This window comes from Eublepharis macularius, chromosome 13, assembly GCF_028583425.1.
Source record: "Eublepharis macularius isolate TG4126 chromosome 13, MPM_Emac_v1.0, whole genome shotgun sequence".
NCBI lineage: Eukaryota > Metazoa > Chordata > Lepidosauria > Squamata > Eublepharidae > Eublepharis > Eublepharis macularius.
Genome location: NC_072802.1, coordinates 59,109,802 through 59,127,789, shown reverse-complemented (window position 1 = coordinate 59,127,789; position 17,988 = coordinate 59,109,802). Strand labels below are relative to the sequence as shown.

General features: G+C 45.9%; 1 protein-coding gene across 2 annotated transcripts in view; it reads right to left on the bottom strand.

Moving 5' to 3' along the window:
* Positions 1–8,288: 8,288 nt before the first annotated feature.
* Positions 8,289–17,988, bottom strand: part of TBX1 (T-box transcription factor 1) — a 55,230-nt gene continuing 45,530 nt past the window's right edge. For both annotated transcript variants that reach the window (XM_054996416.1, XM_054996417.1), the window contains one exon: positions 8,289–16,489. In XM_054996416.1, coding sequence (XP_054852391.1) covers positions 16,047–16,489 — 443 coding nt within the window. In that variant the 3' untranslated portion in view covers positions 8,289–16,046. The remainder of the gene's footprint in view (positions 16,490–17,988) is intronic.

Genomic DNA, 17,988 nt, shown 5'->3' with positions numbered 1-17,988 from the left:
GCAAGGGAATAGTATCGAAGACCTTTCTCTGTGCTGAAATGGAAGAAATAATGTGAGGAGCTGCAAAAGGACCCTGGGAACGTCCCCCTCCCGCCTCTGGTTCTGGTTCTTCCCTCTTCTCTTTTCCTGTGGTCAGCTGTGAAGCGGTCGGCAGAGTTAACGAGTGCCTCTTGAGTTTGCTCAGACTGGTGGCCGTGTGCTAGACTTGCGGGATAGCTAGTTGCCTGCCTTGCTTTACGTCCAGAAGGCCCCAGGTTTGATTCTTGGCACAGAGCTAGCTGAAAAGAGAAATGGCCCTCGGAACACTGAGTGAGGGAAGACCTGGCCAGAGAACAGATACAGGCTGATTCCGCACACGTTGGATAATGCACTTCCAATCCTCTTTATAGATCATTTGGAACGGATTTTTTCATGTGCAGAACAAAAAATCCACCTCAAACGACTGATAAAGTGCATTGAAAGTGCATTATCCAACGTGTGCGGAATCAGCCACAGCCAGTCAGAGTGGATTCTACTGGGTTGAATGGACCCAATGGTCTGTCTTGATAGACAGAAGCTTCTTGTGTAATATAACATAGATGGAATGAGCTTTGGAGGCCAAGGGCAACCCTCCAAGATTCCCAATTACATGTACTGGGAGCAACTGTTCTCTCAAAATCCTAGATAGCTGCTGCCGGTCAGAGTCGACAATACAGAATTAGATGTCTTCTTGACTCAGTATAAGGCTGCCAGATGGATCTGCTCATATAGACCCCTCTGCGCCTGGGATCCCAAAGAGCCACTGCCATTCAGGGTGGACCATAATGAGCCATCTGGACCAAGCTGCTGATGGTGTGAGGCAGCTTAAAAAGCAAAACAAAACTCTGACTTCCAGTGTTGTAATAAAATGGCTCAGTTCAGAGAAAACTCAGTCCTACCTGGAGTATTTTAATAATAGTTATTTTGTGGAACTATTTACTCAATGTATATCCCACTTTTCTCCCCGGGGGGACCAAAAGCAGCTTACGTTGTGAGATTGGTTAGGCTGAGAGAACGTATGACTGGCCCAAGGTCACTCAGCCAGTGGGGATTAGACCCTGGGTCTCTCGAATCCTAGTCCGACACGCTAACCACTACCCCACGCACAGATCACAATCACTCAAGTCCTGGGCTGCCTCGACAAAGGCTGCTGTCACCGTCTTTGTTCTTTGCCCCGTCTCCCTGCAGAGGCCCACCTCGTACCCCAGCCTGCACCGCAGCAGAGCCAATGCCAGAAACTAGCCAAGAAGTCTGTGATGGTGCTGCTGCTGACCTCCTGCTAGGGGCGGGGGATCCCCCATCCCCAGTCTCTATCCCCTGCCACTGCTGAGCTGGCTGGCAGAGGAAGAAAGATAGGTAAATGGGGAGATTGACCAGCTTGCAGCAGGCTCTCCATTAGTGACGTCAGCACATTGTTGGCAATGTCACAACATCTCAGGCAAGGGTCCACTGTGAACTGGTAAGTCCCTCCCCACCAATTGTCAAGGGAGAACTGGCAACCCCGGTCTGTGATGGTACAGTCATGAAGCCCTTATGAAGGTGGTTTACCAAGCACCTTCAAATTGTAGTTTTGGAATCTTGGTTTGTCAGATGCTAATGAACCATAGATGGCCCATGGTTTGACAATCACTTTAATTACAGTTTAATTAAAGGCTGGTTTCGTGTGATATCTGAGATTCTGGAAGATCTCGAGACCCCACGTGGAGGTTGACAACCCTACTCCCAGATTCTAGTCTAATATTCTAACCACTATACATACTGGCTCCCTTTACAAACTGGCAATGGGGGGCATCTTTTAAAGTAAGCTCGGAAACACATGTGGTCTATAGTTCTGCCATTATGATTAAATGTGAACCTGTTAACTTGCCTTCCCTCCAAATAAGCTGAGGATGGCAACAACACACATGGCTCCTCTTTCCTCATTTAATTTTCATAACAACTTTTTGAGATATGCTAAGTGTCTGCCCTAAGGTTGCCAGATTCCTGCTGCAATTGGGGGATCTCCAGCCCCCTGCCAGCCCTTGTCCCTGCTGGTTAGTTAGATGATGATAGGAAAATGGGAGAGCAAATTGCCGGCATCCTGATGTGATAACATTACTCACTTCCTGCAAAACCAGAAGTGACATCATCGTGTCCCTGACAATCCTAGTCTGGCCTAAAGCCATTCAGTAAACTTCAGGGCACAGTGAGGATTTGAACGCAGGTCTGCCCCATCCTAGTCTGGGATTCGAAATGCTAGACGATACTGGCTTTCTTTAAATTACTTTGAGAACTCTTCATTGCAGTTGTTCTCTCTGGGAGGAGTGGGAAAAGGATTTAAATCCTGAGAATGCACGATCAGTTTGAAAGAGGCTTGCTCTTTGAATGGAAGGCTTTTACAAAATGGCACCCAGAGTAGACATGGGCACGAACCAAAAAAATTTAACGAACCAGCGGTTCACGGTTCGGTGCCAACGACGATCCTGAAGTCGCAAACCGCAATGAACATTTTCCATTACCAAACCGGTTCGCGGTTCATGGGATGTGGAACGGCCCCCGTGGCACTTAGAGAGCCCATATTCCTGGGGAGTGTTTTGCATGCTCTCCTACAGCCATCACCCAAGTTTGGACAAGATTGCAAAAGGGATCTTGGAGTTATACCCTCTCCAATCCAAGGCCCCCAGGAAACTCCCACAAAAATCCAAGCTCAATTATACTCTCAGTCTCTCCCCACAAAGGTTAGTAAGTGGCAAGCAAGAGCTCTGTCCCACTCCACTGCTCGCTGAAAGTGAAACCCAGCCTGGGAGCCCATGGCTATTTATAAGCACAGGTCCCATTGAGCGACGCAGGAGGTCTGTGTTTGGCCGTCAGAGCTGCCTATCAGGGTTTGCAGGGATGAGATTGGAGTGCCCATGGCTACAGAACACCCCCTTCACCCTCCCTCCCCTGGGTGTCTTCTCCCAACTTGTAACCACTTTGCAGCTCCGTGGTTGGAAGGAAGACCTGCCGATCAAGGTAAGCTGGGCTTCCATTCGGGTTTCCAGGGCGACAGAAGGAGCGCAGACAGAGTTCAGGCATTCCCCCGGCTCCGTTGCCAGGGAAATTGATTGCTGGCACCTGAATGTCTGGCTTCCCGAACCACGGCCGAACGCACTGAACCAGGCCTCTTCTGAACGCTGGTTTGTTGGCCGTGGACAATCACAAACCGCCGGATCGCGATCACGCGATCACCAATTTCGTGGGTTTTTGAAGTTCGTAATGCGGTTCGTGCCCATCTCTAACCCAGAGTCACAAGATAGTTTAGCACAAATGTGGACCTCCTGCTCTTGGGACCCCGTGTGACTCATCGATCCTCAGACTTCAGACTTTGAGACTCTCTTCTTTTACGTGTCTAGAGCAGCTGTTTTTAAAAAGTATATGCTTAATAGAAATAAATGGGAGCGATTTATAGTAATTATTTTAATATAGGCTGTTCTTTATATTTTTCTTTTCACCAAAATCTGGAAACACGTTTTATTTCCCATATGGAGGGGAGCGGGGGGGGGCACTCACATTTATCTTAATTTACTTGCATATGGAGTCAGCCAAATCTGGTGTCCATATATGCAAAACATATGTGACATATACAAACTGTTTGAATGTCATAGGCTAGGGAAGGGAATATAATAGGTATATTACCCAAGCATGTGTGTCTGATTTGCAAATGAAGTCAGTAGAATTCTAGCTCTGCTAGGCAAAATGTCTGTGAACAGAGCTGAAACAGACAGTCGAGAGGATCGTGAGAGGCAGCTCAAGGTGGGCTGTACCATTTCAGGCTGCAGGTGACGAAAAGGCACATTTAAGGAAAATATACTCCTTGAACACAGAAAGGTAGCAGTTCAGGAAGAAGGCTAGAAGAAACCTTCTCCCAATGTGCCCCATTCAATGTGTCTTGTTAATGTGTACCGCTTTGTTTCATCTCTCTTCAAATTTCTTCTTGGTTCCAGATTTCTGCAGTCCAGACCCTATTGCATTATAAAATTGATGTCCCATCGTGTTGATTGTATTGGCTTATATTTTGTAATCCACCTTGTGTCTCAATGAGAAACTTGGACGACCGATAATGTGCTTACTTTCTCTGTGAGAGTTTTATTTTAGGTGGGAGGAAGCGTTCAAATATGGGATTCCCTCTCCCCTTCTTAATGAAGGTTTACTCTCCTGGTATGCAGAACAAAGATTTCTGTTATCATGAACTCATATTAATCGTGGTTAAAAATGGAGTTTTCATAATTCAGTACGATAATGTGTGAGAGAAGCAGCCCTAGAGCTGGAAAGGGCAAATCAAAGAGAAATACTTTCCCGAAATCACCGGAACATTGCTTGAAAACCAAGGAGTAAGGAAATGGGTTCCATTCAGACATAATGCAGGAGCATGACTCATTTTAACTGTGGTTAGTTTGTGGGGCCAGGAACTGCTCGCAGCCGATCACTCAAATCATGGCTTGCTTTGAGGAATGCTACTTTGACGAACTTCACGCAGGCCAGGGAACAAGGGAGGGCATGAGGATAGAGCCAAGGAACAAATCAAGATGTTTCAGTTCATACATCACACAAAACCATAGTTAGGACTAACAGTAGTTCATAAACCTACATCAAGCCCTGGTTTCAGGCTCTCTGAAAGACCCTAACTAACCTATATTAGCAGAGTAATCCGCATACAGGCAACCACGCTAGTTTGCTTAATAGTTTCCCTTGCTGTCTGAGCAGATCCGCTGTCACAGAAGGCATGCAGCTTTGTTAATCGGAAGGATTTATAAACATATCCACATAGAAGCACCATCACAAACAAAAATTGCTTTATCTAATTTGCAGGGTTATGACAAATGTCCCATTTTCTCCTTTTGAAAGATGCCAAGCAGCTACCATGACATATCATTGCTCTCTGATTGCAATGGCATTGAATTCAGCACCAAGAGAATCCCTTCTGTTCTCTAGCGCAGGGGAGGAGACACCTTCCAAGGCCAGCAGCTCCTCCGTTATCCAACCAGCCCACTGTAGCGCTAGCCTTAACCCTTGGCCTTCCGTGCAAGAAGTTCAGTGGGAGAGGGTGGTCTTGTACACAGAAGGTCCCAAGTTCAGGCCTTGGCGTCTTGAGAGCAGTGAGGAGAAAGGCTTTGCAAAGGCCAGGAGTTTGAGTCAGGGTGGGATCCACCCTGGAGAAAGAAAGTGGGGTGGTGGGGGTCCTTGTGTCTACTAAAAAGGCTGTGCTGGAGGAAAGCCATTGGGGGAGGGAGATGCAGTAAGAAGAAGAATTAGGTGAGATTAAGTGGGGGAACTGGTTGGGTCCAGCCTCCACGACAAAGCAGTATTTCCCACCGTTCTGTTTTCTGACCCGGCTCAATCTTTCTGGGGCCAGAAGACTTAGAAAATAACCTGAATACAGGTTGTTCTTATAAGTACATTTTGCATTTAATGTATATATGAAGTATGAACAAGGGAGCGAAAGGAATATTATAGGTTGCAAATCAGTTTTTTTTATCTTTGTTTTTGGCACATACAGTCTTAACATACTGTTAAATTCGGAGGCCAGATATAGATGGCAAAAGATTATGTGCATATCTGTTTCCCCACTGAAGGTGTTGTGAGAAGGGAGGGGGGCCTCAAATGTACAGTCAACCCGACCCCCCCCCCCCAGCCTCTCTGAGCCTGAAAAGGGCCTGCTTGCTGCTCATTTTGCTTATCTGCATCCATAGCAGAAGACGCATCCAGCTACACTTTCTCTGCTAAGCAATTTTCCAACAGAACTCTGCAGCAATTGGGTCGCCTCCGTCGTGCTATGTGCGCATTGCTCTCTAGAGGGCGCTTGTTCTTCAGTCGCACGTTCGAATTTTAAATGGCTCATTGTGTTGCCTTGACAGAATTTAAGGCCAAGCTGTGTTAAAGCCAGAAAAAGTAAAATGGTGCTTTTCTCCCAGTTGGATTCACTTCTGGTATCAGAAAGAGGCCAGGGGAGGGACTTGATGGATTGGGAGAGGATTTAGCACTACCCCGCCTTTTGCCCTAAAATCCAGGCTCCCAACCCTCTGCTATATGTTTATTTGGTGCAATTTGGATTTAAACAAATGCTGAGGCTTAGTTCTTCAGACTCTTGTCTCAGTGTATGGGACTGGACTTGCAACCTGAGCGTCCCTTCACACTTCCAAGGAACATCTCTAGAGCCACCTCTGGAGTTGATGCAATCTCGTTTTATGCTTCTGTTTCCAGGTGATTATTGTGCAATTTTTAATCCTGCTATTTTGCACAGCAGCAAGATGTGTGAGCAAGATGAGAATTCTGCCCGTAGGGTTAGATATTAAATGGTGAATGTGACCCTCCAACAATGACCCTTCATCCTGTCTTGTCTTGCTGTTCTAGTTTTGTGCTTGCAAGGAGGGGGCTTTTACACAGGGGGACTTCTGAAAATGTGGCCCACACCTCCAGTCTTAAGTGGTGCAGTCCACTCTGCCCCCTGATTCTTCTGCACAAGTAGACCAACGCCGTTTTTACACGTCTTACCGGCCGTGCAAAATCGCACAAAACTTCCGGAACGACGGTGTCTTCCTGGCGCAATTTCCCATCATGACTCCGGTTTGTGGCACAATTCACGCCACAAACCAGAGTCATAATGGGAAAATGCGCCAGGAAGACGGCGTCTTTCTGGGAGTTTTGTACAATTTTGCACAGCTGGTAAGATGTGAAAATGGCCCGAGATTCAAGAGCTGCTTTAGATTCTGCCCTTGAAGCACAAGAGTTTCTCCTATATGATCTAGACCAATAACTTCCAACATAGTGCCCACAGGCACTATGGCACATGCTTGTGTGTTTCTTGGTGCCTACTTGCTCCTTCTCCAAAGCATCTCTTCTCTAAACCCAAAAGACAACATTGGCTCTTTTTCCCATGGTCAGACCAGGAAGTGCTTAACCTTTGTGACTGCAAGGAGAACCTATTTGGAAACAGCTGACTCCCTCATAGGGCACTTGGCTTGGAACCTCTGAACATTTCGTAACTTGTCTTAATCCCCATGGCAAACATTTTGTGGTTGGCTGTACTCCCCTTCCATGGCAGCCATTTCAAAATGGTGCACACTATTAGTTCTCAAAATGCTAAAAGTGCATGCAGATTCAACAAGATTGGGGACTCTTAGACTAGAACAAAATCTGTATAGGTGAGGATGGTATGTTTACTTCCAAAGCCAGCTCCCAAAGGAGGAGCTATCTAGTCCTTTCCACCCACATCATTCCTGTTTACATACATTACCAGACTGGTGGGATTGGACAAGGCAGGGACACCTCTTATTCTACAATAAAATAACAACTGTACTTATATACCACTCTTCTAAACAGATTAGGGCCCGACTCAAAGTGTTGATCAAAGTCAGTGTTATTATTAGCCCTATAGTACAGCTGGGGAGCTGGGCTTACCCAAGGCCACCTGCAGAGCTTCTGACAGTTGTGGGATTTGAACTAGTAGAGTGCTGATTTGCAATCCAACCACTTAACCACTGTGCTATAGCAGAAGCATTGGAATTGAAATTTAGCAGTGACAGAAACTGAAGGCATTTTCAAGGAAAGTATCAATGCCTACATTCTGGCCCATCATTAAAGTTGTATGCACTCCAGACGTCCATGGGGTTTATTTACAAAAGTAGATGTCCTACACACCAGCTGTCCCTAGTGACTAAGGGCAGATCTGATTTCCACATCTTTAACCCTGGTAAGTTACTGTCTTTATTTTTGCCTTTGTGAGGATGCCTTGCTATTTTTTTTTGCAGTTGTTAGGGTAAATTGCAAAGATTGTCATTCTACAGGGTTCAATTCCCTTCTCAAGGTCTTTGGGAGTTAAATCTGAGAGGGTGGTGTGGATGCATCTCCTGTAGATAAACACCCATGTGCCAGGGGTGCCATCCACACAAGCACATTAGTTTATTGTGCAGGGTGCCCACCTTATGGCTTCCTGTGAATCCATGAATGGAACCAGGCTTGTCAATCTTTCTTCTCTTCCAGGGACGAGGAGGGAAGGGAAGACAATCTAATCAGTCAGGGACTCTCTCCGTTGAAAAAATATTCATGGATATACCAAAGCCACAAATGCGCTAATATAATATCTATTCAAAGCCCCAATTTTCTCCCCTATTCAGAATCAGAAACTAGAATGGATCCAGGGAGGGCTTTTTTTCACACATCAATCAAAACAACAGATTGATCCCACAGCTCATGACAAATCACAACACCAGGATTATTTTACAATAAAAAAAGAGAAAGGGAGAATGAAAGAAGAGGAAAACTTTTTATAAATGTTACTGTCCACCATTCTTTCAATGTAATTGTGGTATTTTTTTTTTATCTACAAGTATCTACAAATATCTACAAATTATCTACATTCTTTGCAGATATGACTCTTTGGTTGAACTGAATGCTTATTTTTTTCTTACACTGCAATGATCAAGAAGAAGAAAAACACAAATTGCATAAACGTGGAAAGAAAAAAAGAAAAATAAATATACCAACGTTGTGAAAGGCTTGACCAAAAGCTTTGGCACTGATCCATGTGTAGGAAGGCATCCCTTCTGAAATAACAGCAGCCAAGTAAGAAGGGCACATGGACGAGCATCTTGGAGCTAGCGAGCAATGCAATACATACACACTACACCGGACTTCTTAAGAACAGTATTCAACAGCATGGTTTAGTCAGATATTTCAAAGAACTCACAATTCACTGCAAATATTACATTAACTTTAAAAAAAATAGCATGTTTCTTGCACACCGTTTTATCATGGATTTGGATGTTTGCAACAATAAAAAAGAAAGAAAAGAAAAAGTTAAGGAACTAATTTGCTTCTGCCTGCAATTCTTCGTAAGGCTGCCAAACGCTTCAGGAATCAGAGAGCTCAGTGCTGAACATTGGGCTGAAGTTACTCTGCCGTAGCAGCACTGCATATCCAGAGGGAGAAAAAGAAAGACGGGGGGGGGGGTGCTTGAGAGCAAGAAGAAGCCTGTGGAATTTAGAGCAAAGAAGCACGAAGGAGGAAGTCACACCCAAAAGCCTGGGTATGTTTAGGCTAGATGTGGATCAAGATAGCAAACGTATTTTAAAGGCTGCCATTAAGAAAAACGAGCACATGGCTTTTCAAAGCCACAGATGGATGATCCTGCATTGGATTTGAGCAGAGCCCTTTCCACCAAACTCTTCTGAGCAGTGTTAAATTGGGTTACAGTCGAAACGCCAATTCTAAGTATCTTTAACAGTTCTTCACATGTTGTGAGTTGGATCCATCCAGCTTTTTCACACAGCCTTGCCCAATTCCCTTCCTTGCTACTGTCCCTGTCTCATCTTCATGAGTCCATGTGGGTCCTAAGCAGAGATGGGCATGAACTGGAAAAAAATGAACCATGCGGTCTGTGGTTCGTCACATTTCACGAACCACGAACTTTCACGAACCTGCCTCAGTTCGCGAAACCGGTTTGTTTGGTTCATGAAAAGTTACATCCAGGTCAGCAAATCGTCACTTCCGGGCTAGCAGAAGGTCACTTCCGGGCCAGTAGAAGACCACTTCCGAGTCAGCAGAAGTCCATCCCCTGTTGCCTAGGAAACTGATTGATCAGTGCCAGGCTGTCTGCAGTAACAAACCAAAAAACAAACTAAACGAACCAGCCTAAAGTTTGTGGTGGTTTGTCAAAAATGGGCTCTGACGAACTGCTGGTTCATGGTTCACGAACCGACCTGGTTCGTCACAGACTTTGGTTCATATTTTGGTTCGTGCCCATCTCTAGTCCTAAGGTCCTCAGCAGTACCCAAAGGGAAGCCCACAGGAACATAAGGAGAGTTCTGATGGATCAGACCAGTGGTCCATCTAGTCCAGTATCCAATCTCACATAGTGGCCTACCAGTTATTATGGGGGGTCAACAAATAGGGCATAGAGGCCAAGGACTTCCCCTGATGGTGCCTCTTGGCACTGGTATTCAGAGGTTTACTGCCTTTTTCACTGACAGTAAAGCTAGTTGGATCCAACTCTCAGTTCGTTCATAAGCATTTTCCTACACCTAGAGTTGTAAAGTGTATCTGCAGCATTCATGTACATTTATCGGGCTGCTGTGATTAGCTGCCACTCTGTTGAGTGCAGGCTTGGTGGCAAATCTGGGTTTGCCTTGCATAGTGTACGGAGCAACCAATCTGGGTCACCTGTTACAAAACACCCCTGGAAGACGTTTGCTAGCCTTCCTCTTGGTGTTCCAGGATGCTAAACAGCTCTGATCCATTCCCAAATAATTGTGCTTTAGTATCCTGGCACAAGGGAGACATCCTTGACAACTGCTGCCTACGCTAAATGTCTTTGCACTCATCCCTTACAATAACTGCTTCTGAACATTTCACTGCCATTCTAAATACATTCATGTATTGCAAGTCCCATCAATATCACTGGCATCTACTTCCATAAAATCTTATTCAGATCAGGAAGTTGGTCTACATTTTTTAAGAGGCAAGGGGAAATATTATTATTTCTGGATATTTAAATGTTCTATATTTGTTATACTGAGCAATCTCATACTTTCAAAAACAGTGCTTCTTGCAAAAGAATCCTAAATGGGAGTTCTTAGCAAATAACAGAATAGAAATAGTATCCTATGCATTCCAGATAAGAAGCCCAATTGGAAGCATGGTTACTTGCAAGTAAATCTCACTGTATTCAAGTAACCGTGCATACAAACAGTAGGGCATACTCCTAAAGAAACGTGCATGCTGAATTGTGAAAAAGGATCACAGCAGGGCTCATTTCGAGGGGGAATGCGCAGGAATGCAGTTCTGGCAGTTCCCCAAAGAGGTCACATGTCAGGTGGCCCTGCCCACCTGACTCTCAGCCATTTTGGGCCTGTTTCGTCCTGGATTGGGGCCGAAATGGCCCGGATCGGGCCTCTGATGGGTGATGGATCACTCTCAGCAGCAGCCTGATCCTGACCATTTAGGGCCCCTTTTCGGCCATTTTCAGCCCCTTTTTGCCATTTTGGGCCCAATTTCGGTCCTGAATGGCCAGGATTGAGTCCAAAACAGCCAGGATAGGTGATGCCAGGGGGTGTGGCATATGCAAATCAGTTATGCTAATGACACATTTTCAGTGATGTCAAGGGGCATGGCATATGCTAATGAGTTATGCTAATGAGTTCCTCCAGCTCTTTTTCTGTGAAATGACCCCTGGATCTCAGTCTTGTTCACTGGTAAATCCCACCGTATTCAATGGAATTTTATCCCAAGCCAAGTAGGTTACTACATTTCCACATAGGATTTTAAGGCAATACATGGAAAAAATAATGGCATTTCCTTATAATAAACCAACAGGCCTTTCCAGATCCCTGTTGCCAATCCTTTGGGTATTTTAGTGTATACAGATTGTTAAATTGAATGGGAAGCAGGTATTTTTGTATGCAGAATTTTAATATCTACTTACAAAGAGTGCCCTAAAGTAATCCCTTATGTCCTTCCAGTTCACGGTCATCATAGCTAAAGGGAGGTTGGTTTTTCAGGGTCAGGTAAGCAATGGTGCTGTTGAAAAATCCGTTCTGAGCAAGGCAGGGGATGAGAGCAGGGTGGGTCAGATGGGTTGTATTTGGAACATAGCTTCTTTGGGGACGCCTCAGCCCAGCAATGGTTTGTTTAAACCAGAAACGTTCTGATTATAAAAACAAATACTCATCCTTTCCATAGAAGTTGCTGTATCATGAATTTAAGTGTCTGTTTTGGGGGGGGGAGTCTTTGGTGAGACAAATAGGTATTCTAAGTAGGGTTGTACCCCCAGGCCCGGCCCTATCCTGGCTACTGCCTTGCTGCAGTGGACATTGAGTTGGGTAGTATAAGACTGGCAAGCTGTTAATGAAATTAAAACTTGCTAGTGAGAGAGCTGGGGGAGACGGGTAAAGGGTTAACTTTATATGTGGATTGTTCAGTAATGGGAGATGTTTCAGTCTAATAACCTGAGTTGATACACACAGCCAGCCTTTTCTCTCTGTGTGCAGCATACCCTCCACTTTAGATATTTATATCCTGCTTCTTTTCCCTCCAGTGGGGGCACAAAACACCTCAAAGCATCACCCTCCACTGCTCCATTTTATAATAGCTGCACATATACGACTTTTTTAGACAGATTAATGCCCTACTCAGAGTGGTGAATTAGGTCAGTGCTGTTGTTATCCCCACAATACAGCTGGGGAGCTGGGGCTGAGAGGAGAGGCTTACCCAAGGCAACCTCCTGAACTCAGGGCAGTAGTGGGAGTCAAACCAGCAGAGTGCTGATTCGCAACCCGACCACTTAACCACTATGCTACAGCAGCTTCCTGTATCCCCCACAAAACCTATGTGGTAGTGATTCTTGTCTGCAGTCTGATTCCCATATTACATGTCGCAATGGGTGCCCCAGTGTTTGCTGTATGAAACACGCAAAGAGCTACGGTCACCGAACACAAATGATATAGTTTTTTCCAAAACATGTGGTGAATGTGCACCACTCCGTTACTCTTTACATAGTCAAAAACCAGACACCCCAAGGGTGCTTGCTGTGAAAACCATGATTCAGCCATGACTCATCTCACCCATGCAGAAACTGCATGATCCCAGTCTCTGCTGATGATGACTGAATAACTGTATGCAACAGTACAGTCTCTCCGTGTGTCAATGAATAACTGATGTGCAATAACCGGAGAGCGGCCGCAGACTGAGCAGAAAAACAGTGGCTACCGAGTACCAGCTGGCTGTGTTGATCAACCCTTGGATAGGACCCAAATGATATCTTATGGTCCAATGATATCTTATGAAGCAGGGGAGGAGATGCTCAGTGGTTCTGCACACGTTAGATAATGCACTTCCAATCCTCTTTAGAGACCATTTGGAACTGAATCCACTTCTAAACGACTGCTAAAGTGCATTGAAAGTGCATTATCCAACGTGTGCGGAATCAGCCATAGACCAACTATGTTAACCAGTTTGATGTAATGGTTAAGAGCGGCAGGACTCTAATCTGGAGAACTAGGTTTGATTCCCCACTCCTCCGCTTGAAGCCAGCTGGGTGACCTTGGGTCAGCCACAACTCTTTCAGAGCTCTCTCAGCCCTGCCCACCTCACTGGGTGATTGTCCTGAGGATAATAACACACTTCGTAAACCACCCTGAGTGTGACATTAATTTGTCCTGAAAGGTGGTATATAAATCAAGTGTTGTTATTATTATTACTACTAACAAATGTTGGAACAATCTAAATTTCCAGATGATAACTTTCTATCCTAAGGCAGCTGGCGGTAACATCTAGTGGGATGGATTGGCCCTGAACATACTTGGAACAGGTATTGGAAAGAGACAAGCTAATAATGCCAAAGGCAAAAACAAGCAAGCAAAGCAGTCAGGTGAGACAAGTCTTTGCTGAACTATACCCCTACAGACAGCAAGTGACGGATTGTCTGTTTCAGCGTTCCTGTCTATATACATGTTATATCCTGAGCATCTAAAATTTGCACATCAAAAAGAAGGTCAAGCTAGAACGCTTTCCCTAGCTACACTAGTTTTGTGTACACTGGGAGATATGCATATATTACATACACGTCTTCAGATGTCTGCTGTCCCACCCACAGTCTGAAATGTTATAACCAGGGCTTTTTTTCTGGGAAAAGAGGTAGTGGAACTCAGTGGGTTGCCAGCACAGGGGGTAACTCCTGGCAGGAGGTGGTGCCCCTGGTACCACATGAGCACGTGCAAAGTGAGCACATGCTTCCGAGACCGTGCAAAGATGTCACTTTGGGTCAGCTGGAACAAGGGGAGGAATTTTTAAAAATTTAAATCACCCTCAGTGAAAATGGTCACATGGCTGGTGGCCCTACCCCCTGATCTCCAGACAGAGGGGAGTTTAGATCGGGGGGCGGGGCCACAAGCCATGTGACCATTTTCAAGAGGTGCTGGAACTCTGTTCCACCGCGTTCCTGCTGGAAAAAAATCCCAGGTTATAACCCAGTAAAATGTGCATGCATCACTCCTTTGTCTCCACTCAAATAATTCATTACATCTTCCTCGCAGAAAATTTGCAAAGCAGGAAGGAAACATCTCACTAGATTATTCAGTGGTTAATATACCTTTTGTGAGATGTTATGATAAAAGACACACTGCTGTGGCATTATTATCACTAGAATTATTATTGTTAGAATATTTATTCCCTCGCAAGGCAATTACTTCTTTAATTCCAGTGCCATCATACAGGCCCCTTTCAGAAAATTAGCCTTGCGATGGGCTTGCTGTTCAGGAACAAGCATGGTTCCCTCTCTGCAAAGGACGTGACACGTGAACTGGGCATTTGTGATTCGTCTGACTCCATGATGGTAAGATCACCAGTACTATGCAAATTACTCATGCATTTACACAGTTTTCTAGCAATACCATTTGTGAGGGGTCTAGAGCAGGTGCTCCTGAGGTTTGGGCTTACTCTTTCCCCCATGCTACAGATCTCATAGATTTCCTGTGACTGAACTTGAACATTCTTTACTTATATTCAGTGAAGATACTTTATGGCCAAGATGCAAAATAGTTATGGTAGAATAAGAACATCAGAAGAGAAATGCTGAATCGAACCAAAGGCCCATCAAGTCCAGCATTCACACAGTGGCCTACCAGCTGCCTCTAGGAAGCCCACCGGCAGCAGTATGACTGCAACAACATCCTCCCATCCACATTTCTGGGCTGCTCCAACTGTCTGCACGGCGTGATCTAATGCCACAGAGCATTTGTTGAATGGCTGGGATACAAACTGCATCGTTTAGCCTGTTATATAGCATGGTGGTGCCAACGTTGCTAACTAAGCCCTACAGATAAATGCGCCAAGGACAGCATTAGTCTGCCTTAGAGATGGGCATGAACTGAAAAAACCCCGAACCATGTGGTTCATGGTTCGTCAAATTTCACGAATCATGGACCACAAACTTTCACAAACCTGCCCCTGGTTCATGAACCGGTTTGTTTGGTTTGTGAAAACATCTTATCCAGGTCAGAAAGCCATCACTTTCCGGCAAACAGAAGGTTTGCAGGAAGTCCATCCCCTGTTGCCTAGGAAACTGATTGATTGCCACCAGGCTGTCTGCAGCGAGAAACCAAAAAATGAACCAAACGAATCAGCCTAAAAGTTCATGGCGATTTGTCAGAAATGGGATCTGACGAACTGTGGTTCGCAAACCACGAACCGGCCTGGTTCGTGCTTAATTTTGGTTCGTATTTCGGTTCGTGCCCATCTCCAGTCTTCCTCAGAGATCCCAAAGGTCAAGTCACTCTCTGTGTGCAACTGATGCTCAATCTTCCAGGTGCATGATTGCACAGGTCAGTTGCACATCAGCACACTCTGCCAATGTCAAACTGATTAGTGTATTTTCACCACTGCAGTCATAATCCCATCACATTAAATTGGCCTTAAGTGAAAATCAGTTTTGTAAGGCTGTCCACAGGACTAGCTGTCCTACCTATAAAATGACAGTGTTAGAAGTGGGCTTCATCAAGCACTTTGAACAGGTAAAGAACTGCAAAAGCAGTAAAGGTTATATTATGATGACAGCAGCAAGGGAATTGAAGCAGCATATGGCTTCGTTTATAGAGCAAAGAAAATCGCAGCTGGAGATCCCTGTGTCTGGGGGTGAGGGAGAGACCAATGCGCTCCGAACATGGTGGGAGGTGGTGTGAAATGCCGCAGAGGACGTCCTGACCTCCATCCATCACTCTGGTGTGAGCTGAGTCCATCGGATTGTATGCTGAGTTAAGCCAGCCTATTGTTTCATCCCCTGGGATGAGGAAGGAAACCAGTCTGGATTGATGAATCGGAGGGTGCAAGAAAAGGAGGTTCAGAGGAGGGATCAAACTTGTGCAAGAGATCAAAGCATCCCCACCCCCTTTGTAGAAACACAGAGGTCACGGTGTGAGTTCTTCCAGCAAGATAGTGCTCTCCAAAAACATATGCAACTGAGCCGTTCAAACCATGCAGAAAGCTAGTCAGAGCTAGAGGACCTTTTGACAGTGATGTTATCTTGGTCCATAGTCATAGCCGGTAGGAGCGCCTGCAGTAGAATACATGTTGGCTGCGGCGGCAGCTGCAGCAGCGGCAGCAGCTGCCGGATTCATGTGATGGTGGTGGTGGTGGTGATAACTGTGTCCTCGGATGCTGGGCAAAGGGTAGGGTGCCGGTCTGCTCTTTGCCCCCAGGTAATGGTCATAGGCTGAGACGGGATGTTTGTAGGGGTGATGATGCAGGGTCTCCGAAGCAGACGGTTCCAGCCGCAGTTCATGGTGGGGAGGGCTGGGCCGGCTTCCTGTTGTACTGGTGAGTGGAACCAGGCCTCCTCCACCGGGCACAGGCAGCGCCGGACTCAGCACCCGAGACATGAGCTGCTGGTGAGCAGGATCCGCATGAAGAGGTGTCCCGCTGGCTGCTTCCCGTTCGTACTCCCGCCGACTCTCAGCGACATCTGCAAGAGGTGCCAGAGGAAGAAGGAAGAGAAAGGCACAAGAATCAGCAATGGACAAAGACCTCGGAAGCCTCATAGAAACTCCTAGTTTCTGAGGACTGATCTAGAGCCTGGAGAGGTGACCAAAGAGAAGCCAGGTAGCCCAATCCTCTATCTGCTTTAGCCTCCATAATCGAAAGGATGACTTACATACCACTACAGAAGCAGTGGGTACCACGCTGACCCAATATGACAGGCATAGGGCTGCCAGCACTGCCACTGCAAATGCCAGATTTGAAGGGCAGTGCCTGGGGGAGGTGTTGTTTGGGGAGGAAGTAACACAACAGCCAGATGACACTCTAGGAATTTCCCCTGATCTTTGGGTTAAAGACCACAGAGATGTGAGGAAATTCCTAGAGCATCACTATGGAGGCCATTGTTCCCCCACTGCTCAGCTTTTTGAGGGCTGTGGTACCAAAGGCCCCAGTTTACCCCCTATGGGACAGCAAATGACAAGCCTAGTCAGACAGCACCCAATTCTGTTCTCGCTCCAATATGTTTGACCCATTTATTTGGCTTCTAGGCTCCTTGAAATTGTTCATAGGTATTTTAGTTCCATCTCCATCCACGTCACAATTGCAAGGTGCAAGCAAACATGTAAAAGAGCCAAGAGCGACTAAATCAAACAGCACTGGACCATATTTACTATGCATTGAGTGAAGAAGTTTCTTGGTCACTGCCCATCAATTTCACTGGTAAAGGTAAAGGTGCAAGCACCGAGTCATTACTGACCCACGGGGGGACGTCACATCACGACGTTTTCTTGGCAGACTTTTTGTTACGGGGTGGTTTGCCATTGCCTTCCCCGGTCATCTACACTTTACCCCCAGGAAACTGGGCACTCATTTTACCAACCTCGGAAGGGTGGAAGGCTGAGTCAACCTTGAGCTGGCTACCTGAACCCTGCTTCTGCCAGGATCGAACTCAGGTCGTGAGCAGAGCTTGGGCTGCTGTACTACCGCTTAGCACTCTGCGCCACGGGGCTCTGTTTCACTGGGTGAACCTAAATACAAGTATTACCGGAGATAGAGAAAAAAATTATCTGTATCCAACTTTCTCCACTTCATCCCTAACCAAAAGACTCCCTGTCTCCATTTCCCATTTCAATGGGAAATGGGGGGGGGGTCTTGAAGTTGTACCCTAATCATTACAAAGAACATCCCTTGCAATATTTCACAGATAAAAACAGGGACACACTTGTGATACCCTTCTTCTCATACCAAGGATTAGTGGCCAAGCCTATCACATATTATTGCTCTGGTGGGGTTTTCATGGCAAGAGACTAACAGAGGTGGCTTGCCATTGCCCGCCTCTGCAACCCTGGTCTTCGTTGGAGGTCTCCCACCCAATTAATCACCCTGATTAGCTTCTGAGATCTGATGAGATCAAGCTCACCTGGGCTATCCAAGTCAAGGCATACTACTACTGTAAACAACTGCAATAATTTGTTCTGTGCTATG